Source organism: Puma concolor, chromosome A1, assembly GCF_028749965.1.
Source record: "Puma concolor isolate L17-30 chromosome A1, mPumCon1.1.hap2, whole genome shotgun sequence".
Taxonomy (NCBI): domain Eukaryota; kingdom Metazoa; phylum Chordata; class Mammalia; order Carnivora; family Felidae; genus Puma; species Puma concolor.
Genome location: NC_141667.1, coordinates 27462717 through 27488957, shown reverse-complemented (window position 1 = coordinate 27488957; position 26241 = coordinate 27462717). Strand labels below are relative to the sequence as shown.

Below are 26241 nucleotides of genomic sequence, written 5' to 3'. Positions count from 1 at the left end.
TAGGTGGAAGATTAGAGAGGAAAAATTGTATGCTTGAAACATAGTCCAACAAAGCAAGCCCATCTACAGAGGACACATCTCGGGTTGACAATATTAAGCCAAAAAGAGCTGCCTAGAAATCTCTTAATAGCCTCAAGAGGGCAGAAGTGGGCAGAGGCATAAAGGTTCAGCCAAAACCAGCTTATCTTGCAGTGATGGGTGGATTGTAGCTCTAGGACAAGGGGTAAAAATCACGGAGGGTGGGACCAGCCAGGCTGCAGTCAAGAGTCCTGGAAAGTTTCAGGGAAAACTTTTAACTTAACATTATTGCCAAACCTCATTTATATTGGGAAATGGAATTTCTGGCTAATTAAAATGTTAAAGTTTATTTAGAAAAGTCTTACTTTTACAGCGGTCCTTGTTGAAATGTTAATGCCTTAGTAAGCACACTTTAGTGATTGTGAAACAGTGATTGTTGCTGAAGTCTCCTTAGGGACCTAAAGGTCACTCTGGGACTTGTTGATGTGGCCATAGAAAGTGCAGGAGGTTGGGTGGAACGGTGTTCACTTGAACATCCACCATCTACCACGGAGGTTACCTTTTTTTACTTCGTTTTTTAATTATGGTAAAATCTATATAAAATAAACTATACCGTCCCATTGTTGGGCAACCATCACCACTATCCATCCATCTCCAGAACCATTTTCATCTTTCCAAACTGAAACTGTATACCAATCAGACAATAGGTCCTCACACTTTCCCTCCACTGGGAGCCTTTGGCAACCACCATTCAGTTATCTGTCTGTATGAATTTGACTACTCTAGGTGCCTCCTGTACGGGGCTTCCTGCAGTATTTGTCCTCTGATGACTGCTTATTTCATTTACCGTAAAGTCCTCAAGTCTCCTTTATGCTGTAGCAGGTGTCAGAATGCTGAATAACATTCCATTGTATGTATACACTGCATTTTGTTTATCTGTTCATCTGTTAATGGACAGGAAGTCATTTTTTAGAATAAATCTAAGTGTCAGAACTATCTGATCTCTCTCCCTCTCCTAAAAACAGCACGGAAAAAAAGAGTAAGTAAAGTCACTTGCTTCCTAATGCTGCTTCCTTGTCATTGTGCTCTAGAGCATGAGGAACAAAGATGTCTCATAAGGCGAGGACAGGGATGAGGCAGCCAGGCTGGTTAAAGTCATGGCTCTCCCCAATCAGTGAAACTAAATAAATTTAATGGAAAACAAGAGGAATGAGGTTTTGACCTATCACGAATATTATATATTGAGTTGCAGATAAGAAAGAGGAAAACAAAATAACACTTATTATGACTCCAGTATGTGGAGGGTATCATACTTGATGTTCCCCCCATGTTATAATGTACTCCTTCTATAAAGCAGTTCTGTGAGGTAAACTTGAGACAAATAATTAGGAGACCCTGGATTAATAACCAAGGGTCTTGAGCTCTAAAGAAGTTCTATGCAATAAAAATCTAATGCACATCACATATGTCGTGCTCAATTTTGTAGAAGCCAAGAAGAAAAAAACATAAAAAGAAACAGGCGAAGTTTATTTTAATAATTTTCTTAGCCCACAATATCCAGTATATCATTTCAACATATATTGTTAATTGTTAATGTGATAGTTTACATTTTCTTTCTTTCTCTTTCTTTCTTTCTTTCTTTCTTTCTTTCTTTCTTTCTTTCTCTTTCTTTCTTTCTTTCTCTTTCTCTTTCTTTCTTTCTTTCTTTCTTTCTTTCTTTCTTTCTCTTTCTTTCTTTGTTTCTCTTTCTTTCTTTCTTTCTTTGTTTGTTTCTTTCTTTCTTTTTATGCTAACTCTTTGAAATCCAGGGTGTGTTTTACATGAACAACACATTTCAAATGCTCTGGCGCCACATGTGGCTGGTGGCCTATGGATTGTCCTGGGCTTCCCTGGACAATGTTCTTTCCAGTGCCCCAGAAGTGTGTTTATCTGGCTAAGTTCAGTGTCTTCCTGTTTACCTCATGTGTCTCTAGTTCCTTAACGAAATACTGGCTCCCATTTTCAAAGCTCTTTGCCATCACATGCCTTCATAGAAGAATGGCTGCTAACTTAGAGGGAATAATTCCTTTTTTTTTTTCCTCCTTAAGTTTGCATCTTCCCCCACCCTAGTCAATTTTCCTTTCTTTGGAGAACCAGAAAATGAATGGACAAATTGGGTAGATTTATATTTCTCAATAATTACATAGGTTACTGTGTGATTGCTGTTGCTAGAGAGGCATTTTAAATGATTGGGGAGAATAGCTTCTGGTTAGTTAAAAGGGCAAACATTAACAAGAGAATTGGATAAAGAATTCAGAAAAAATGCTGCTATTATAAATGTGAAGAAAATCAAAGTAAAGCGTCTTCACATTAAAAAAATTTTTTTAATGTTTATTTTTGACAGAGAGAGACAGAGCATGAGCGGGGGAGGGGCAGAGAGAGAGGGAGACGCAGAATCTGAAGTAGGCTCCAGGCTCTGAGCTGTCAGCACAGAGCCCAACACAGGGCTGGAACTCACAGACTGCAAGATCATGACCTGATTTGAAGTTGGATGCTCAACCGACTGAGCCACCCAGGTGCCCCAAGGGTCTTCACATTTTTTAAAGTTTATTTTTCTAACTATAAAAATAACATAGAAAACTATTACAATAAAGTGGATTAAAGAAAAAAAAATTACGCCAAATTCCACTTTCTGTCATAGCTTCCAAGAAATTTGAGAGCTGAAATGGGAGTGCCTCATTACTTTGTAGTTTCCCTGGTCCCTTCGGAGCAAGAGGGCAACTTCGTTCATAATAGCATTTCCTTCAGGAAACAAAATTTGCCTGTTTTTGATGCGTGATTTGTTGTTAGCACTCTACTTTGGGGACTGGGGGTTGGAAGTGAGTAAATATGTTGAGCAAAGTATAGAAGTTGGAATGAATGAATAATGAAATTCAGATTAGGTTCACTAAAATGCGAACACTTTTTTTGTTTTGTTTAATGCTCTATATAACATCCCAGCTCCACAAATAAATATTAAGCAAATAAATCCATATACTCACTCAGCACACACTTACTGCATATTAGAAGACACCAGGCTCAATGTTGAGTGCTAAGTTACACAGTGACTGAGGCACTGGTCCAGTTCTCCCTTGTAAAGAAAGCCTTCCCCCTCAGGGAGATGCTGTCCATGCCAGCAGGATGACCCACGCAGAAGATAAACATGGAGCTTTGAGCTAAGACAATCCATTTATTTGCTACATTTGAGAATAGATAAAATCCTGCCTTTGGTTCATAACAATAATAATATCATCCTGACCTTTACTAGAAAAAAAGCAAACTGCAATCTATCTTTTTGGCAGTTGTCACAAGAGTAAAGTGATCCATGATTGCAGCAGATATAATGTCCCCTAAGACTGTAATTTGTTTCTTGTGTCAAGTGTATGTGTCACTGAAGCCTAATAAAAGATGATACATTAAGTGCCTCCAGTGCCTTTAGACTATTCAGGAAACCAGATTCTTATAACACATTGGGAAACTCCACACCCTATAGCATTTCCTACTTTACAAAAACATTTTTGTAAACTCAATACACTATGTTCATAAATATAGTGGGGCTGAATTTCACCATGAAAAAGAACACAAAATATGATAGACAAGAAATCCTTAGCCCCTAAATCCTTAGGGGAAATCCTTCCCCTACAGTATGGGGAACTTTAAAATTCTGGACAAAGAGCTTCAAAAAATCTCTTTTCTTTAAATACAGATAGTAGAGTGGACATGAACATGAACAAAGCTTTCAGAGGTTAAAAGAAGAAGAAGAAGAAGAAGAAGAAGAAGAAGAAGAAGAAGAAGAAGAAGAAGAAGAAGAAGAAGAAGAAGAAGGAGGAGGAGGAGGAGGAGGAGGAGGAGGAGGAGGAGGAGGAGGGGGGGGGGATGGGGGAGAAAGATGGGAGTGCAGACAGCAGAGGTTAACCAAATGCTAGAGACAAAGATGATAGTTTCCTGGAGCTCTATACTCTGGATTTTAAGAATCCATTTGTGAGCAACCGGGGACAAATTTCTGAGCCCATAGAAAGCCGACAGCCAGAAGGAGGCACCTAAATAAAGCTGAAATTTAGGAAAAAGTGTCATTCTCAGTGAAGGGGTGTATTAGAAATCAAACCAAACCAATCAACCAACAAAAAATATCCCAGAGAAGAACTGTAAAGAAATGCACCTATTTTGGTCTAGTTTCTGGGTAGAGGAGGGCCATATATGCTAGGAGAAGAAGAGAAACTTATATGAATAAATATCGTACTTATAATAAACGGGCATAGAAGAAGTTGTATTGGTGTGAAATTAAGCATTAAGTAGAGTATGTAAACACACCCATTATATATGTATGTGTAGAATATACCCATATATATATGTCAGTATGACCATATGTAAATATGGTCTCTTTCATCTTTTTAAAAAATGGTCTCATCAGGGTGGCATTGTTCTTTTGGTGTAGGCTCAAAGATAGGGCAGATGGCTTCTCTGGTCTCTGGAGATAGCTCTCTGATTGGTGTCCTCAAAGGTTTCTTTGATCTTAACTTGCAGCTTGACTACGTGCTGTCTTGCCAAGTTAACATTTATTCCTCAGGATATCCATTTTCTGAGGGACTCTGGGGGTACAGAAGAGCTTAGATCTATTTATGCCCTGGAGTCAAGTTGGTGACTTGAAATACCAAGCAGTTATGTGTGGACTAGGAGGATAGCAGCAGCAAAAGTAGCTCACTGTTAGGTTTCTTTCTAACAGACACGCTCAGCCTTTGATGACTGGGAGAATACTAATAGTCAACCCAGTAGGTGTCACCAAGAATTTTCTTGCTTCATTTAAAAGCACGTAAGAATTGAGGTTCCCAAGCATGAATAGTGTTTTCTTTCTCTTTCCACGAAACTATGGCACATTCAGATCTGTAAAGAAGACCATACAGGGGACTCATGGCATTGTTTTCCCCACGAGTCTGATCATGCTATTTCTGGAAGCCATTTGGGGTGGTCAGTCATTCCTGCTATTTATACAGTGGAGGTATTAAAAGTGAACCCTCTGTTTGTTTACACTCAATCAACTTACCCATCTGAAGAGATGGATCAAATGCTACCACTTGGAGAGGAAAGCAACCCACCCCCTCAGGGTTATGGATAAGAAGAGATAGCACTTACAGACATGGAGAGGGTGGTTAAGTCATCATATCCTTCAGGATTATATGTTTATGTGTGACAGAAAACCCCAAAGAATATGTATTTATTTGAGATATTGCTATTGCGTGCAAAGAACTAGTCTAGACAGAAGAGTGAACAAAACAGACAAAACAGCCCTCTTCCATTCTAGTTGAAAAGTAAACTTTTATTTCCCTCTCACATAAGTGAAATTTGGAGATAAAATGTGCAAGGTTGGTGCAGTGCTCCACCATCATCAGGAACTCAGACTCTTTTTTGTTGCCTGTCCTCTCTCTTGTTCTATCTTCTTTGATGTCTGGCTTCCACTTTCTTGTCCATCCACACTCAGGGCCAGGAAGGAAGAAGTAGAAAAGAAGTTCCTGGGTCTTCCTTTTAAGTTCTGTAAGGTAGACGTGGTGCTTTCCCTTGGGTCCCACTGGTCAGAATTTAGTTGCAAGGGATGCTGCATTATTGTATTCTAGGAGGGCGTGTGCCCAGCAAAAAATCAAAGAGGAAAAGCAAATATTGGGACAACTGGTGGCCTGACACAGTCATCATGAAGGCAGGCACAAATTGCCTTATGCATGTTCAGTATTTTGTATGATAGTTTTGGGGATTTGATATAAACAACTGGACAGGAACCTAGGCAGATGAGAAAGGGACACTGAGCTGAGAGGGCCTCCACCTTAGATGGCCCACCACCTTAGAATGGCCTAGATCCATCTGGATAGGACTGATTCATTTTTCCTTCTTGTGACAGCAGTTGGCTAGAAGTCTCTGTGAGCATTAAGAAAATCCTGTTAAGCCATTGGCATCATATTTAATGAACATGTACTATGTTTGTAGCATTTGATAATCTTTAAAAGTACTGCCAGAATAGGTAGACCTGGAGTTTCAGAGTGAGCCTTTTCTTGGAAGGTCTTGCTGAAGCTTAGGATCAGCCCTAGGTAATTGGTAAGATGCCCCATACTGGTCCATCACCCATCTCCCCACAGATGAAAGAGCTCCATTCTTCAAGAGGCTCCTCTCCTGCCTCTCCCATTTTCTCAGTCTTTCTACTTAAGTAATAGGTCTTTCTGATCCATCAAGATATAAACCTTCATTAAGACCAAGGAGAACCCTAGGAAGAAAGCATAAGGTACTTGAAGACACAGGTACCCTGGGTTTCCATTCCCACTCTGTAGCTCCTGGAAAAGACATGTTTTTCCCCTTCATTTCCATACAGATCATCTTAGAATGACAGGTCCTTATAATCTGAAAAAGCTTTAGCAGTCGTTTAATCTGATTTCCTTCCTGAGCCAATAATCATTAAAAGCTGTATTTCCTAAGTGATGTGCCATGGAACACTACGTATTAATGAGAGCTCTGAAAGCAACAAGTCCCAAGGTCAAGAAAGCTTGGGAAACAGTGTACTAAATTCCCTGCTTGTATTACCATATAGCTAGTTATTTATAAGCTGGTGGATTCTACATTATACATGAAAATGTAACTGTGCAGGAATAAACTCTTTCTGAACACCTTCAGAAATGGAGAGCTCACCACTGAGGATGTAGAGGCTATGTATAAGAAGCCTTTCACAGTGCCTTGGAGGAAGTGTGGAAGTCCCTCAGTTACTAAGCTAAGGAAAGTGTGTCATTAGAGTTCTATCAATGTTTCAGCCTGCTGGGACTCATTATCCTACTTGGTTGATTACTTAAGTTTGGGAGTTTTTTGGTCTTCCTTCTGCCCCTATCTGCCTCTTCCACATTTGTCTTCATTATGAGAAATTCATCAGCACATTTTTGCCAGAAGATGAGGAAGGGAAAGAAAGTGTGTGGAATTAGATCTCAATTCAGTGGAATTGCTTGTCATCGTGTGTTAGCAATGAATGAAATTGACAATTTAAAGTAAGATAATAATGGATCATATTGTTTTATAAATTCTGATTCTGATATTGGCTCTCAGGAGAGATTTAAAAGCTTCCCTTTTACCTGTACTTGATTTAATTGTGTTATCATTTTGGGAGATTTCTCATCTCAAAAATGATTTCTCATTTTCTCCCACCTTTTTGACATGTTCTCAATGAAGTGAGGGTGTTATCAGCCAGGACCAGTCAGCCTGTGGGGAGCTTATATAATTTTTCATTTTTTCACATACTGATACTTTGGTCCACAGCCCTAACCCTGGGAAATACTTGCTTTTGACATCTACTAGTTACTAACTAACACTTAGACTCATGTTTCTTCACTTGTTTATCTCTAAAGACATATGTCTTCACTTTAACAGTGGCCAGTTTTGAGAAGTCTCTTACCTAAGGACAAAAATAGTTTTAGTTCACAGTGAGTAAGATATACTTCTTTTTAATGAAAATGAGCTCCCTGGCTGGGACATTTCAAATCTACCCGAAGCTGGCCCAGAGAGATGGACACCTTTGGCAGCTCAACTATTGTTGCTAATGGATATGAGCTCCAATACTGATGTTCAGCTCTGTTGGAAAAGGCAGCAGTGTTCTGCCAAGAAGGGGATCTGGTTGCAAATGTGTGATAGCAGCAAAATGCTGAGTTGTGTGGGCAGTGGAAGGTGTGTTTGTTCAACTGAAACAACACCAGGGCTGAAAAGACCCTTAGATATGGTGTCTTCTGGTGGTTTAAAGCTCTGCCATGTGGAGTCCCTCTCTGTACCATCTGCCACATCTGCTTTGGGATTGTTTCTTTTCCTTGATTTTTGCATAATTTTGGTTTGAAGAAAGGGTTTCATTACTAAAATACATTTTTATTTTTTTATTTTTTAAGTAATCTTTCTACACCCAACATGGAGCTTAAACTCACAACCCCAAGATCAAGAGTTGCATGCTCAATGGATTGAGCCAGACAGGTACCCATAAAATACATTTTTAACGTAGGAGTTCAGTTCAATTTCCTCATTACACGGCTGTGGGGTAGGGGTGGTGATGAGAACACCTGCCCAAGGTCATGGGGCTTACAAGTGGCTCAATGGAGAAGTGGTTTTGGCCAAGGTCATAGGGATGGGGAGTGAAACAATTGTCAATGGTGGGCCTGAACCAAAGCTTTCTAGGTCTTATCAGACTTAAGATGTTCCTCTTTTTTCCCGGTGTCATTTCTCTAACCACCAACTCTGGATCCAAGACATCTTCTCTAAGTAGCATGTGTCTGGATTATACAAGAGAACTGAGACATTGTCTCCCGAAAGCCAGTTTCAAAAGATCACGTATTACCTATTGAGCTTCTCCTAGACAAATTTCCTTCAAGCGTTGCTTGGGACTAGTAGGGACTTGGAGCTTGGGGCCAGCTGGTGCCTGATCCAGCTTTTCTGCTAAGATGATTGTTTTGAGCTAACCCTTTCTACTCCACACATTGCAGTTTCCAGGCAGGGGTTTCCCAGGAACACTACCGCTATCCCCACAGCACCAATCTGAATGAGATTCAGACCGACTCATCTAAAATGCTGGTCTGCTGCTTATTAGCCATATGGCTTTGAACAAATTTTATAACTTCTCTAATCTCATGTTTCTTATTTTAAAATAGCAATAATAAGACTTATCTCATATGGTTATTGAGAACTAACTAGTACATTATCAAATAAAAAAGTGTTTATCACAGACCAGGCTCTTGTTAGGCATTTCATCAGAGGTGGCTGTCCGTGTCTGTGTTGTTGCTGAGTCGTTGTGCTTCAGGAACCTCACTCGTGCTGATGGCAGGAAGATGGGCGTCTAGAAGCTATTGGGTGTGGCCTGGAGAAGATTAACTTGAGAGGATCTTCTTGGGGGAAGCTGGGCCTCAAATCTGTCAGTTGGTGCAGTTAACATCCAGTTTCCAGTCTGTGGTAGGTAATCCTTCATGCCAGGGAGAAATCCTCCTTCTCTATGAAAAATCTGTGCATAGGGCAGCAGAAAAGAATTGAGGTGAGGGAAGAGCTGGGTCAGGATAGGAGACAGAGCCTTGAGCAAGTCCTTCAGTGGAAGACGTGGCTTTATTGCCCATGCTAGAAGCTCCTGGCATGCTAAAAAAACATCCTTTAGAGTCCAAGAAACTTTATAATTTTCTGAGTCTTCTACTCTCTGTGTTCACTTTCCTTGCTCCCTGGGAAAACTTGAGTCTTCTCCATGCAACTTGCTCAAGCCATGGTTCAACCTACCTGCAGATGTCCTGGCGACCCTGAGTCTGACAGATGGGCTCTGCTACCCAAGAAAGCTCTAAATGAGACAGAGCTTTGTGAAGAGCTGCCTAAAGCACTTGGGGTTTGGGGAAGGGAAAAAAAAAGTCAGTTATTTGTATTCCCCAGAGATCTGTAGGCCCTCTGTTCTGTTAGTGCACAGGGTGTCCTGCACCCCTCATCAGACAATACAGATACCTGCATTTCCTTGGCTTCTGGTTTGGGAAAGTCAGTCCTGGGTCAGGACTAGATATTGTCCTTCCCAAAACTGCCCACTTGGCTAGATTTCTCCCCTTCAAACAGACACTTCACAGTCTCAGTGTGGAACATTCTTTAATTGACACAAGCCATCCAATAGGCAAAAGTAGACAACTAACTCTTGCAATTCTTCAGTATTTGTGATTCATAAGTTGTTTCTGATCATCTTCAGTTTTTCCTTCACCCATACATCAAACATTTATTGAGCGCCACTGTTTGCCAGGCATGGTATTAGGCACTGGTCATAAAGCGAAAGGAGATGCCCTTCTGGCCCTTTACAAAGCCAGCAAGGCCAGGCTCTGATGTGAGCTTCTCTTCTTGTAGTTGAAATGTGAACTTCAAGAACCTCTGACAACCTTGGAAAATAATTTTACTTAAATTGCTTTACTTTCTATCAGCTGTTTTTTGAAGAAAAAAAAATCATCCCTGCAATCACTTCTTGGAATTTTCTTGATTTTTCACCAATTTAAACTCTAATGTAGTCCTGTGTAGAGAATGTCACTATAGTTTGGAGGGTATATGTGTGTGGGTGTTGATAATTTTGTATTTTCTTTGGGGGTGGAAAAGGAAAACAATGCGAGGTAAGAGAATTCTTAAATATTCATTTTTATAAGTTTTATTAAAGAATTTTGTCAGAAGAAAAACATTGGACAGCCCCTCGAGGAGCAGGAAACTACAGCACTGTGGAAGTTCTCAGTTAGAGGCCTGCCCAAAAGAGAGATCTCTGAACAAAGTATGTGTGGGGTATGGACGGAATTGTGTCCTCCCAGATTTCCCATGTTGAAGCCCTAATCCCCCACCCCCCACCCAGTGTGACTGTATTCAGACACAGGGCTTTTAGGAGGTTACTAAGGTTAAATGGAGTCATAAGGGTGGGGTCCTAGTTCAACATGATTGGTGGCCTGATAAGAAGAGGGTGAGAACAAAATCTGTCCACATGCACACACTGAGGAAAAACCATGTCAGCAGATAGTGGGAAGGTAGCCATCTGCAAGCTAGAAAGAGAGCTCTCACCAGAGCCTGCCCTTGCCGGCATCCTGATCTTGGACTTCCAGTTTCCAGGACTGGAAGAAGACACATTTCTGTCCTTCAAGCCCTGGTATTTTGTTATGGCATCCTGAGCTGACTATGTGTATGTGTGGAGGGGGGAGGGGGGGTGGCAAGGTCAGGAGCCTCCCAGAATTGTTGGCACCTCACCTGCCACTACAGAACTGTCTGGCTTTGTCACCAGACCTTGAAGAGAAGTATGTACGGCTGGCTTCTTGTACAGTCTGAAATTCTTGAGCAGAAGCAATTTTTCTGTTAAGTCTGGGATGACTTCATGAGGACAGAGTCGGCCTGGGTGTATACGATCCTCTCCCAGCTTGGTCCCATCAGGGTCCAGGTGGAATCCCACCACTACCACTTCTGCAAAGCTTCTGGCACGTTTATGAGTACAGATATCTCTCTCCTTGGGGAATACGTGAAACCTGAAGACATTTTCATTAGCGCAGGATCTGGCCTTTAGCAAGTGCTCAGTGTAGGTCTTGTTGAAAACGTTAAATCGATACATGTCTTTACCAGCCTGCATCTCTCATTTCCACGTTTCTTCCTACATGCCCGTTTACTGAGAACTCACCAGACTATTTGCTGGAAAAATTGAAAATAACTTCATGGGCTTTAAAGGTATCTTTTTTTTCCCCTTTAAACTCTTTTGCTCAACACTGAGGAGATAAAAGGTGGAGGAGGGGGAGTAAAGGCAGAGACACAAGAAAAGCAAGGACTGGGAGAAGCAGAGAAATCACCTTTATCCTACCAGAGTCTTATGGGTGGCAGCCTCCTGCCAGGTCCTAACCTTAGGTACCTGTGGCCTGAGAGGAGGGGTGTCCATAGCCACAGCCTGGAGCAAGGGGTCCTGCTTTAATGACTGGGCTGCACAATGCACACTCGTGCCAGCGGAAGCCTCTGCAAGAGGACCCCCACTGAGGGGGTGGGTGATGAGCCTACAGGACCAAGTGAGGAGGGGGCACCAAGGACTACAGGCTTTGTTAGGGCACTGGGTGAAGATGCTTATAGCTGCTCACCCAGATATATAAGGTCATGGAGAGCACTGGTCATCCTTGCAGCTTGGAGGAGATTCCCCACCCCATATGGCAAGGACAAGAGGGATTGAGAGAAGGAGATCACACCGAACTGGATTGATAGGATTCCTCTACTTGGCCTGGTCTGCTAACGCCCCTTCTAGAACACAGATCCCACATGGACTGGAGTATGGCTTGCTCCTTGGCTTGTACAGAGAGATTTGGAAACATAGTTTGAAATGTTCCCATCCTCAAAAAGAGGGTGACAGACAGGGGGGTAGGTAAGGATGCAGAGTCAGAACCCATTGGTAACATCTCTAGAGGTTTCGTAGGAAAAACATACTTATCCCTGCAAAGTAGGTGGAGAAGGAAAATAGAAACTTGTTCTACCACAGGCAGATGAGAGGTCAACCATCTCCTTGTTCGCAAATATTCACAAGACTTCCCTTCAAGGCTAACACAATCCTGGGTTATTTTCCAAAAGTGCTATACCTAGTACAGCTTTATTATTTTCAAGTAAAGCTGACAAGAAGTGAATTTGAAATTATTTGGACCTACAATTATGTCACATTTTTTTGGTGAATATTACTGGATATGTTCTAACGTCACACAGATAGTGAAACTGAGGAACCCAGAAGGGCTACATAGCAAACCAGGGTAATCAACTCTATCTTTATACCTTCTTGAAGTATATACAGCTTTTGCAGCTTTCATGTTCTCCTGTTGTATGCATGTTTACTCTGCGGGAGACAGTGTGGTGTATATGAAACGTACATGATTTTAGGGCATAGAAAACCCTGGATCTTCCAGACTTTATAGACTATGTGACTTCGGGGAAATTATTGAACCAGTCATTTTGAACATTAATTCCCACATTTGCAAAACAAAGATAGAAGTACGTCCCTCAAACCTTCATGAGGATAAACAACTTGGTGTTTTAAAACCCAGGACACTGCCTAGCACATAGTAGGCACTGAAATATTTAGAGGAGGAAGAGAAGAAGAAAAAGTTCTTATTTTTTATTATAACATCTTTTTAATAGTGAGGAGTCTATTTAATGAAATAGGTAATAATTATTTCAGAGAAGTACCTTTGAACCTCTCTATAAGATGCAAGTTTCAGGGGTACCTGGGTGGCTGAATCATTTAAGCATCCAACTTTGGCTGAGGTCATGATCTTGGCAATTTGTGAGTCTTAGCCCCGCGTTGGGCTCTCTGCTGTCAGTACAGAGCCCACTTCTGATCCTCTGTCCCTCTCTCTCTGCTCCTCCCTTGCTGATGTCTCTCTTTCTCTCAAAATAAATAAACTTTAAGAAAAAGATGCGAATTCCAGTTATCTTGGTCATAATCATTTAAATTGATCTCTTCTTCCATTTCAGTCATGTATATAAGAACCTTGCATTCCTACAATGTTAAACAGAAGTTAAACTTATGGCCTTGCATCTTGACAAGCAGAAGTGAGTAGTATATGAGAATACATAGAGTTAGCCCACTGTCTTCTGCTTCATGTTTAGACAGTCTTGCCACCTCCCAGACACTAGAGCAACAGCGAGAAAAGTGGGAGAGGAACCACTGGCCTAGCAGAGGCCTGTCCCGGCGTTCCATCAGTAAAGAGCGATGGGTGGAGACACTGGTGGTGGCTGACACGAAGATGATTGAGTATCATGGGAGTGACAATGTGGAGTCCTATATCCTCACCATCATGAACATGGTATGTCAGACCCTGGAGTGGGGAGAGGCAGCTGGCGAACAGTGTCATTAGATATGCTCTACCCTCCAAAAATAAGAGATACCTTTTTTGTTCTTTCGATATATCTGTATCTATATCTATGTATATACATATATATATATATATATATACATATAGATAGATATAGATAGATATAGATATAGATATAGATATAGATATAGATATAGATATATGAATCTATTCCCTGCCTAAGTGAGGAAGGATGGAAATTCAGGGCTAATTATTCTGTCTCTTAAAGGTGTGTATCCTAGGGAAATTTGGGATTTGTCACATATTTTCTACTGGGTATTGCTCAAGTGACTCAATCCTTTTAGTGTGACTTTATCTCATCAATTTTTGTTAGCACACAGATAAGTAAACTGAGGCAAAGAATTAGAACATGCTTTCCTCAAGGTAGTTAGAATTAGAATTGGAATAAAGTTAATGACCCCCCTAATTCCAGGCTTCCCTTTTGTATCCTTGGTGTTTCTGCCTTCCCAGAGAGAGTGTTAGAGAGAGTGCTAGTCTTATGGAGACGGGAAAAGGTATTTGACTAATGAACTGATAATACAAGAGAGAAAGACTATGGATCAGGGAAAGGGTCAAAGGGAAGAAAGGCATCAGTCCCTCAAGCACACAGCTAGTCAGTCACCTTGGAAAGGTTGCTGTTAAGTATCATAGTATGGATTGGGCCAGAGGGCATTTCTCACTCTTTGTTGCACTCCCCCCCAAAATTCCTAAGCTATAAAATAACATTATTTCAAGTGCATCACAGTGCTATTCCCCCCCCCCCCCACTCTGGTATTTATCTATGCATGTGAGCTAATGGTTTTCCATTTCTGACTCTAGGTCACTGGGTTGTTCCATAACCCAAGTATTGGCAATGCAATTCACATTGTTGTGGTTCGGCTCATTCTACTTGAAGAAGAAGAGGTAAGGAATAGCGTCTCCACTCTACTGTCCTGCATCCTTACCCTTACCCTCCCTACCTCTTTTTTCAGGAGAGCTCTTGAGAGATGAGAAACGGGACACCAAAGGGTGTTTAGAAGCCCAGTAAGAAAGAAAATAATATTTCTGTATTACTTTCTTGGGAATTTGGTGCTGTTGAGTGGGAGATGGAGAATGTTTCTGAGGTATATGTCATTGGACTCATCTGATGGTCATTTCATCTAGTAACACACAAATCAGGTTTGCAGCAGTGACTAAGAGTGTTCCACAGTGAAAGAGACTAAATCATGAAATGGTTGCATGGTTTCAATAAAAGTTGGGAGCAACATGGAAATGTTGAACCCTTTATACTGTTTATTGACCTCTTGCATAATTAATTCTTGTCCCTCAACTCTGGACTGTCTTGGCTCTCTGCACGTTTCCCCTTGGAAATGTCATCTGTTCTCAGAGATTTACATGTCTTCTACATGCTGAGACTCTCAACTGATACTTCAAACTGAGACCTTTTACTTGAGCTCCAGACTCACATCCAGTTGCCTCCTTGCCATCTCACCCTGGATGGGCCACAGTCCTGGCAAACTTAGTAAGTCCGCAGTGGAATTCTAGATTCCTCTCTGCCCCGATCGTCTCAGTTCTGCCTCCCCCTGACCCCATTCTCCAACCCTCTGTGTTACCCATTTGAGTAAATTTTGCTACTGAACCATAGCATAAGCCTAGGAGTCTTGAATCCTGCTTTTCTTCTCTTCTACATTCAACAGCAAGGCCCACAAGACTACCTTCAAAATACATCTCAAAGTCACCCACTGTTCATCATTTCTACAGTCATTATGTTGCTTTAGGTCTTATTGGTTCTTATTGCAGTGAACTCCCAAGTGGTCTTCCTATTTTAAGACTTGCCCTCCATAATCCATTCTCTATGTAGCAGTTAGAATGATAATCTTAAATGCAAATTTGCGTTGCTCCACTGCACAGAACTGTTAAATAACTTTCTGTTGTTTTTAGAACAAAATAAAAAATTTCTGTCATGTCCTGCAGAGATTTTCATGATCATCATGACTCCATCCACTCGTCTTTCCGTATGTCACTCTCTGCCTTGTTTCCCACCCTTGAACACCCTGGACTTCAGATAGGTTCTGGAACACACAAGGCCCTCTTTAGCCTCATGGCTTGTGTGCTTATGTTACCCAATACCTGAAATACACCTTCCTTCACCGTACTGATGGCTGGAACTTCTTGCCTGTCAGACCTCTGTTTACTTGCTGCCTCTCTCCAGAGAAGTCTCAGTGGCCAACCTACTCAACCTTGCTTGGTCTTCTCCATCACAGAATGAAGTTTACTCCTTTATTGATACTGCTCTCTCAATTCATTAATATTCTGTGTCTTTGTTTACTCTTTTCTTGTTTATCTTAGCCACCATCAGAATGTGAATCCCTTCTTTATTATTATTAGCTATATCCCAGCACCTAACAAACAAATGAATGAAGTGAAACATAGTGAGTTAATGAACCAACCAACTTGATGGAATGTCTTTGCAATCTATAGACCTTACCCAGCAGCTGAATATGTGAAGAATGGCATCATTCAACTCTCCCTCAGCAAGAGACCTGAGATCAAAATGCTCAAGGCAAGATTTATCGTTTTCTGGCCTCCACAATCAGAAGATTTAAAAAACAATAGTATCTGGAGCCTGGATCCATTTTCCTTTCTCTCTCCGCTACCATCCCCCACTTTCCTAATCACTCAAGCATACTTTGGGTATCTCAGAATATTGATGGATGTATTATTTTCCTTCCTGTGAACATTTTGTTATGAAAATTCATCCAGTGATTAGAAACCAAGCAAAACAAAAGCAATGTATCCTTTCAACTCTAACATGACCTATCTGATTCTATGAGAATGTAACCTTGATTATTATTTACTATTGATTAGGACCCAGACAGTAAAGTTAAGTATTAACTGACAGGGTACAAATGGTTCTTGCCTGGTAGAGATGAGGATAATTTGTGTCCAGTAGAGAAGAGAACTCTGAAAGTTGTGGTTTTATGGGTCTCTGGAACATTAACTGATTTTGTATCTAATTTAGCAATCGTATTCCAGCATTCTTTCTTTATAGTTTCACCAAGTATAGTGACATCACTTTCCTATATCTGCCTTTGAACTAGCTTGGATGTTAGGGAAAAAATCTGTTATAAGATGGCCGACAGGACTGATAAGGGAATTCCAGTCCTTGTCAGAAGACACCCCTTCTGAGATTTCCTTCCTACCCTGCTTGCCACAGGTGCCAAATTACTACTAATGAGGGATACAGAAGTCACAGACTATAAATTGTCCCCTCTGTTGATGCTCTGGGCTCAGATCTCTGGAGAATGATCTCCTCTGGGCGCACCGGTGTAAAATAAACCTCCTTCCTTCCAAGATCTCTGAGTGCCGCTAGGTTCTTCTGCCGGGTGATCCGGACCAGTTTCCATAACATGGACATCTTGTCTATCTTCTTATTAATGAGTTAAATACATTCTTATCATGCTTACTATATATTTGTATGAGAGTTACATTTTTAACTTTGTAAAAATTATGCTTTGATACTTTGGAAGACAAAATTTCACTATTGTGTAATGGTCTGGCCTATATGCATGCTTAGCTGCAGAATATGTAGAAGTTTAGGGTTTTCAGACAAAAAAAAAAAGAGAGAGAGAGAAGAAGAAGTTTCTTCTGAATGTGAAAGGGAAAACCTTTCCCCTCAGCAGTGCCACTGGTAGTGCTAGTCAGACCTCAAATTGTGGCTTCCATGGATCAGGCCCTTACAGCTCCACATCTCTCTGTCCCTGGGAAACAATGCCACTTGGAGTCTGTGGAGGTCTCCCGATTGGATGTGGGGTGACCCCATAGTCTGGAGGCCAGAGGTGCAGGCAGTGAAAGAATTCACAAAGCAGAACAAAGGAGATAGAAGTTTATTGAATACACTGCAAGGGAGCAGTGGGCAGGACAGCAAAGGAGAGACTCTGTGCCATAAGGCAGCAAAGGAGGGGGGGTGGGGGCTATAGTTAAGGGAGAAGGTAAGGAGGTATGGGAACGTATGTAATTTTCCTTTTTTGGTATCTGTGTCCTGGGGTAAGTAACCAATGGGTTACCAATGACCCATTGGTCATCTAGGGCTTATGGATATTTTGAGGTGGGTTGCCTAATGGGCCTGTTTGTATTCAGCTAGGGAATTGGAGGTCTCTGTGGGCCCTTCTACCTTACTCATGGTTTCATTATTTGAAGTTGGTTACCTAAAAGCAACCCTTACAGAACCCTTTGAAAGAATTTGATTGGCTGCTCTCTGACTCCATCACAATTACATTATTTTCCTTCTTCCTGTCCTCATTTTGCAAGAGCAGAGACACAAATGATTTGCTACAAAAAAATCCATGGCTTTCTTCCTTTTGCTTGCCAAGTATCTTCCTCATTCAGGCTTTTATAGAATCTCCAAGTAGTACAAGGTTCATAATTTGACAGTAGAATTGCTGGCTCATTGAAGAGTTGCAATGTGCAATTCTCATTTTTGTGATTCCCGGATAGTGGCTCAAGCTATTCTTCAAATCTTTGACTAATGAGCAGCCCCAACCACAACAAACAATGATTCCAGCCTGACCTGACATCAGGGAAGCAGCCAGAGGCATGTGAGCTATTGGGAGGGGACTCCTCTGAGCAGGAAGACCTGAGTTCTAGTCTTACTGTGCATTCATCCAGTAGGTAGCTCTGCAAAGGTGAAGTGACATCACTGTTCCATACCGTTTTTCTCCATCTGTGAATCAGAAGAGAGTTGTGGTATATTAACTGTATGTCAAAAGCTATGTTGGCCTCTAAAGATACAAATACAAATATGAGTCTCATTTTCTGATTTTCAGAGGCTTAGAGTCTAATGCACAAAAGCACAAAATAAGAAATTTTCAAATTGAGATTGCCATGAGTATAAGAAAGAGTAAAAGAGCACCCCAGATAAGAGAGGCTAAGCTGGGTTGTAGAGGAGGAGAAGGAGTTAACCAGTGAGGAAGGATATTCCAGGTAGAGGGACCTGCATGGTTAGTAGCTTGAACACTTAAACTAGCACTTTACATATGAGGACTCATCATTGTGAACACTGATAATGAACCCCAAAATGGGAGCCTCAATAACCTTGCTGTGAAAAAAGGAGACAGGACTGTGCGGGGGACAGGAGAGAGAGAAGAGAGCCAGTCACAACCTGCTCACTTCCATGCAACAGGTTTGTTGCCTGTTTCTGTGCTGACATCATCGCCCTTCCAGGTGTGGAAGCCAGAGATCCAGAGGACAACCATGTCACCTCCTCCCACCCCTCATATCCAGTCCATCATTAGGAGCGGCCAATTTTATCTGATTCTTTCCGTTTCTATCACTTTAATTCAAAAAAACAGTTATCTTTTTCCTGGGCTACAGTTGTGTTTACTTTGGTCGACTTGGATTCCTTTTGATCTCATTTTCTCATTGCTGCCAGGATGATGTCAAAATGGTAATCTGGGGTGCCTGGGTGGCTCAGTCCATTAAGTGTCTGACTCGGGCGCAGGTCATGATCTCATGGTTCATGAGTTTGAGCCCTGCTTCAAGCTCTGTGCTGCCAGCTCAGAGCCTGGAACCTGCTTCAGATTCTGTGTCTCCCTTTCTCTCTGCCCCTCCCCTGCTCATGCTGTCTCTCTCAAAAATAAATAAACATTAAGAAAAATGGTAATCCAATCATACCCCCCCCCCACCCATTCTCCACCCTGCCCCCACCCCTGGTTTAAAGCCATACAGCGCTTTTATGATTCCCTCTCTCATCTCTTACTATGCCCCCTTTACTTTTGGGATAGAGCAGTAGTCTTCCCCTCATGGTTCTCCTGCCACTGGTCTTGTTGCCTGGACTGTCTTCCTTCCTGTCTTCACTTAGTTGACACCTTAATCCTTCAGATATCAGCTCAAGAGTCAGTTCACTGAGGAAGCCTTCCCTGACCTCCATGCCCAGTAAGATTCTATTATACACTTTCACAATGCTATGTATTTCTTCTTTACAGCGCATATCACAGTTGTAATTTTACATCTGATTGATGCACTTCCCTTCATTAGTATGTAAGACTTAAAGGCGGAGGCTGGGTCCGGTGTTGCTCACCATCTAGCCCTATTGGTACGTAATAGATAAGGGAAAGAGTGAGCACATGAAATCAGCAGTCAGGACAAAGATGAGGGTCAGCCACTGTTATGACAAGCCTGGTAAGGGATAGAGCCCATATAAAGGGATTTGGGTCAAATTCTGTGGGAGCTTCTGGATGGTTTCAAACTAAGAGATGAGATGGAAAGAAAGTCATTAGAGAGATGGTTCTACGGCTCTATGGAAAGTGATATGAGGTGGAGAATGATGAGGTTTGGGGGTGATAGTGGGTTTCGTGGGGTCTGGAGCTGATGGCCAAGAAAGAATTCTTGAAGACGTCTTTGGTGCAAAAACATGCTTTTATTAAAGCATGGGGACAGGACCCATGGGTAGGAAGAGCTGCCCCAGACCCTGTGGAGAGACTGCTTATATATTTGGGAGTTGGGGGAGGTAAAGTCCAGGGGAAGTTTCCAGTGAGATTTTCGTATGCTAAAGAAGACTCCCAGGATCCTGGAGGCCTAGCTATTGTCAAGCTAAGGTTGTTTTCCCTCTAGCAAAACATTAACATTAAGATAGGAGGGAGTTGGGGCGCCTGGGTGGCGCAGTCAGTTAAGCGTCCGACTTCAGCCAGGTCACAATCTCGCGGTCCGTGAGTTCGAGCCCCGCGTCGGGCTCTGGGCTGATGGCTCAGAGCCTGGAGCCTGTTTCCGATTCTGTGTCTCCCTCTCTCTGCCCCTCCCCCGTTCATGCTCTGTCTCTCTCTGTCCCAAAAATAAATAAACATTGAAAAAAAAAAAAAAAAAAGATAGGAGGGAGTTCCCTGGAGAAAAGTTTTACTCTGCCAGCCTCAAGTATTTGTCAATGGGCTGCAGGTTATAAGGAAATTTAATTTTTTCCTCTGCCTTTGTTTCCCACATCAGGGAATACTGAGGCAGGGTCTCTGAGGTAGGCCTCTTCCATAGTAACTTTCTACAACTCTCATCTTTCTCATTCTGATCACATCTGACAGCTAACACCATTCTGGGGCTTCATTTTCCGTGGTAGGTTCAAAAGACACTATGGTTGATGATGTGTAAAGTGCAGTTTTTGTTTGTCATTCACTGCTACCTAAAAACAACTATGGATTTTCATCACGTTTTGAGAATAAACTAGAATGATCTGAGACGGTATTAAATTTGGAGCAACCTGGTGGCTTCCTCAAAGACTAGGTGGTCATATTTCAGACCAGTGGAAACTGAAGTGCTCAAAAAAATATGCTGGAAGGACATATCAGGCATACTGAGACACTGTGGGCCATGAAATCACAGTAGCTTCAGATATGAGCCCATGTGCTCTCATTCCTATTCTGCTTTCCTTTAGCCCTGAACCAAGCTCTCATTGTCATTTTATGACCCTAATCCTATCCTTTGAACTTTTTATTCTCCCTTAAGGACTTGGACACAGACCTGGCCTCAAGCCCTTTCCACTTTAGACCAATTCATTCGATGGCCTCCCTGTTCCCCTTTTGGGCCAAGGGTTAGGTATAGGATTAGTCCCCTCCCTCCAGCACTTGTGAGCAGTTGACATCAAGGAGAGAATCAGATTTATCATTAGTCCCTCCCCTTTCCAGCTGTATGATCTTTGGTAGGTTATTTGACACGTCTGTGCCTCCATTTCTTCATTCTGTAAAATGGGGATAATAATAGCTACTTCCTAGGATTGCTGTGAGAATCAGACATGTTAATTCCTGCATTAGTTAGCATAGCATCTGGCTTGTGGAAACCACTCAGTAAATGTTACTGTTGGTGTGATTCCTCTTCCTGTTATCATCATCACGTAGGCCCAACCACAACCCTGTATGTTGCTGTTATGTTCATTTCACAGATGAGGAAACCATGCAGAGTTGTTGAAGGAAAATAGAAAATCTGAAGGACAAGATTAGGGTCATAAGCTGGGACTCCTTTTAAGAACAGGATGATAGAGAAAAAAGAGGGATGAGAGTGAGCTGGGATGAGGCCAGATGGGTCGCAGTCACTGTGCCATCGGGGGTGGAGCCTGAGGGTGTCAGGCTGGCTTGAAAGAGCAGTGGGAGGGCTGACAGACAGGAAGACGGTGACTGTTTTCACAGAGAATGAATTTCCCTCTTGGTCTCCAAGTGATTTAATGTTGGGTTTCCTTTTACGACACTCTAGAGTTAAAGACCTGTTAGCTTTGGGAATTCAGGCTGGTGATTTCCCCTGTCCCCAGGGGGATTTCTAGGTCTGTATTACACTATATAATCACAGCTCTTTTGGGATAAATGTCAAAAATATTGGCAAAGAATTTATAGACTCATCACTTGTTTTTTAATCAAGACTTTTTGTCTGATAGGTGAATTATTCCTTAGTTTTCATGTAAAACTTTGTACTATTTTCTTTTCTCTGTCCAGTATCTTTTTTCTTAGGAACCTGAGCCTGGCTGGCAGAACATAATCCAGGTTGTGCTTTGAATCACAAGCTGTTACTAGGAATTCCAAGGAAATCCATACAAGATTTTTTTTTTTTCATTATACAGAGAGCTTACCAAGAGAGAACAATTTATAGCAAAAGCCACATTTTGCAGGTTCATTTCCTGTCTCCCACTTGGGGCTGTTTCTGTGAGCTGTTGCAGATTTCCTTGAGGTCTTCTCCCTGATAGGGTTGAGTACTCAAACGAGTAGGAAAGAGGAAGTTGGACCCATTTGAGAAACTACGGTGAGAAGAAAAAACAGTGAAAGAACAAAAAGGGAAATCTATTTTTGTTTACAGAGGAAACTGGGGGTAAAATTAGCATGGATGGGGGTCTGTGTTGACAAGCTCACATAATTACAAGGATGCTTTATGGAACATGCTCAAGTCTCCCCATATTCGGTGAGCCAGTATGACCTCCCCAAAATTCTTCTGCATCTTGGGCATGCTTGGTGCTCATGGTTTTGAGGCATAGTTAATTATGCTTCTTGGGGCTCCTGTGATCAAGTGCATTCAAGAAACTAAATGCAACAAGTGTTTCCTGGACTAATGAGACTTGGAGAGTAAGTCTTATGAGACTTGGAGAGTAAGAGGCTGAGGGAGTGCAGAAAAGTTGTGCTCACTTAAAACCTCCTGGAAGAGTCATGACATTTAGTAGAAAAGTCGTAAGGGATCCTGACGACACCGTTACTGAACTTGTGTTAAATGTCACATATTGTAGATGGAAGTTCTACACAGGGACAAGGTACCAGCCTGCAATGATCCACAAATGATCAGCAAATGATCAGCAACTTAGTTAATTATGCACTTGCTTTGTCTGTAAAAAAAAAAAAAAAATGACAAAAGTAGTAGGGAGAAAGTAAGCAGAATTTTGGGGGAAGACTTTAGTTCCTAACATTTTATTTTCTCATCGGTGACTAACCCTCAGGTTATTCCAGAATCGCTTTGTAGGAATGTTGGGATGTGAGAACACATTGTTGACATCTACTTTTCAGCTCCTTTTCCTCTCCTCCACTCCCTCTGCCAGTAGTCCCACAGCTAGCAAATCTCAACAACCACGCTGACCCATGTGTGTAGATGGTTCAACCTCAACATAGTTCTCATGACTCCACAGTCACCTTTTGTCCATTCTCCTCATTTTTGTCGAGAACTGTGAAGGGTCTTAGATTTTATTCTCCTTGCGAGCTCACTAGTTATCCTGCCATGCTTTCCTGGATGCGATGCTGGGAGAAGACGTGAGACTTCTGGGTCAGAGATAGAGGACTTTATTACTCACAGCACAGCATGAGGCAGGAGCTTCATGTTTGCAGCTGCCCCTCTTGTCCCTTCAAGGGGGTGAAAGGGGAAGCCTGGGTGGATGCTGTGCACACAGTGGGTTTTATCACAGTCCTTTAAAGGAGGTTGTGAGCAAACCTGTCAGCTTGTGCCCCAGAGGGAGTCATTATCCTTTTTATTCTAGGCAGCAAATAAATCTGTCCTCTTCCCTGGAGGGGGACATTCTCTCTGTACTCTAGCCTATTTCCACACAACATCCTTGGGGAGATATAAAAGCTGTCCATGCTTTTGCTCAGATGATGTGAAGAAACATGAACGATCCATGTAGAACTGCCTCCCAGCAGTTCCTACCTCAAGGCACCAAAATTATTATTACAGATGGTTTTTGCTCTATTCTTACACTTCTGACCCCTTACGTTTTGCTTCTCTAATCCACAGGAGATCTTTCCTCTTTACTGACCCACCACAAAACCTCTTACCCATGTGAGCTGCACTTTTATCTGGCTCAGTGGATGTATTCTTCACCTTTTCTCCATTCCTTGGGGGGTGGTGCACAGCCTCAGTTTAGTCTGTACACCTGCCATGTGCCAGGCTATGTGCAGTGCCTAAGATAAGTAGGGGAATACGCCTCAGACCTTATTCTGAAAAAGCTAAGGAGGAAAACACGCACACAATTTGATCATTTTAACCTAGGGCAGCAAGTGCTGTGAGCCAGGTATGTGCAAGATAAACTGGCAGGACCCTAATCCAGAGTGAGGTCAGGGAAGGCTTCCTGGAAATGCTCAAATTGAGTCTTAAAGAATGAATGGATGTTAAATAGGTTGAAGTGATAAGAAAGAAGAGAAGGGCATTCTAGGTAGAGGAAAAGCTTGAAAACAGCAAGGTAAATAGACCATGGTGTGTGGCATTTGGTGGTGGGTGGGGGGAAGGGGGGTTGGAGGTAATATCAGTAGTCTGAATGTTGCCAGAGCATAAACTGTGAGGTTGCATGCAGGTGAAGGGAGAGCTTCCTAGAGGTCAGGCTTTGAAGAGTCTTGAGCCATGGGTCATGATATGGGCAGACTCTGGTTTTGACTCGATCAGCCTGGCAACAACAGAGGATGGATTTAAGAACGAAGAAGAAAGAGGGAGAACAGTTCAGAAATGATGCAAACAGAAACTCAGGCATGAAATGATCAGAGTTTCAGCTAGGGCAGTTGGGAATAAAAATGGAGGGGAGGTAGATTTAACAGCACCTGAGGACAGATGGGGAAGCAGGATATGGAGGGAGAGGAGACCAACAGGTGGACACCAGTGTTTCTAAGATTAGACCACTAAGTTGATGGCGGTTCAACTTCGAGGAAGCAGGAAGAATAGCAGATTAAGATTGTTGGGGGAGAATTTCAGGGATGGCTGAGTGGTGCCATCCAGAAGGTGTCCATCAAGAGATTTGGGTGCATGAGTTTGCACTCTAAGAGAGGTTTGGAATGAGATGCAGATTCAAGAGTCAGCAGCATATAGGTGATGTCCCAAAATCTGACTGTGATTGAGAGTGAAATGAACAGTGAGCCAAAAGAAGGACAGAAGAACCTAGGAGGAGCCTGAGAAGTGGTCAGAGAGCAGGAGGAGGATGGAGAGCTGGGGGGTCTCAGAAGTAGAGCATCTCTTCCTGTGTTTGTCTCCTCCCCAGTGTGACCTGGGGGAGAAGAAATAAGCAAAAATCATCCACTGGGCTAATCGTTAAATCTTTCCTATTGTTCAAGCAAAAAGTTTAGACTTTTTGAAGTCCAAACTTACAGAAGTTTCTAGACTTAGAGAAGTCTTCAACAGTTTGGAAATCACTAGTCCTGGACTAGGAGCCGCAAACCTGGGACGAAGCCCAGCTCTGCCAACACCTGCTGTGTGACTTGGCTAAAGTACTGCCCCTCTCTGGCCTGCATTTCCTCACTGTTGCAGCGAGAGGATTGGATGCCTAATACCTAAGGCCCTTCAGGGAAATGAGCTCTTAGTAATTTATGGGAAAACTGGAAGCAGAGTTTATGCTTCAACATCTGGAAAATGACTCTGCTTTCCCCACGATGAAGATGTGTCCTTGCTGACACTGAATTTGGCTCGGGGAGAGTAGAGGTTTGTAAACATTCACTTTTCCTTAAACAGACATTCACGGATTAGTATGTAAGTCTTCCAAAGTGGTGAGTCCAACCAACATATAAAAGGGCAATAATGAAGCAAAAATTGAGCTTTTCCAATCTGGTGGTATCCCACCCTGAGCTGTGTGCCCCCACCAGGGATTTTGTGAGCCGAAGAATATTCTGAGATGGCCTCCCTCTGCTTCTGTCTGTGTGGTCACCTTAACCCTAATAAGTTCTTATATTCATGGCTACTTAAACAGGGAACTTAATTAAACCTTTGCGTAGGTGCGTGAAGTGTGTCGGGTGTGGGTGTGTGAGTGTGTGGGCTCTTCCTACCCACCGTAACCCATCTCAAAGAGTACAGCTTCCCTTTGATTCAAAGCTATGGGATTGCACATACGACTAACTAGTAAGTAACCCACATAGAATCATACTGAAAAGTGCATTGTAAGATTTTCTGTTGCAACCCTCAAGCCTTTATTCAGACCGGTTATCATTTTTAAGATATTTTTAAAATATTTTTGTTTTGAAATAATTACAGAGTCACACGCAGTTGAAAGAAATAGCACAGAGAAATCCTTTATATCCTTCACTCACCTTCTCCAAGTGATAACATCTTGCATAACTCTAGTATAATATCATAACCAAGAAATGAATACAAACCCTTACCTTATTCAGATTTCATCAGTTTTATAAGAACTGATTTGTGTGTGTAAGTGTGTGTGTATGTGTGCATTTACGTCTATGCAGTTTTTTTTTTTAATTTTTTTTTCAACGTTTATTTATTTTTGGGACAGAGAGAGACAGAGCATGAACGGGGGAGGGGCAGAGAGAGAGAGGGAGACACAGAATCGGAAACAGGCTCCAGGCTCCGAGCCATCAGCCCACAGCCCGACGCGGGGCTTGAACTCCCGGACCGCGAGATCGTGACCTGGCTGAAGTCGGACGCTTAACCGACTGTG

At 42.2% G+C, this 26241-nt stretch overlaps 1 protein-coding gene across 1 annotated transcript in view; it reads left to right on the top strand.

The window, feature by feature from the left end:
• ADAMTS12 (ADAM metallopeptidase with thrombospondin type 1 motif 12) overlaps positions 1 to 26241 on the top strand; it is a 326954-nt gene that overhangs the window by 173381 nt on the left and 127332 nt on the right. Inside the window, exons 4-5 of the mRNA XM_025924368.2 lie at positions 13147 to 13343; positions 14211 to 14294. Coding sequence (XP_025780153.1) covers positions 13147 to 13343; positions 14211 to 14294 — 281 coding nt within the window. The remainder of the gene's footprint in view (positions 1 to 13146; positions 13344 to 14210; positions 14295 to 26241) is intronic.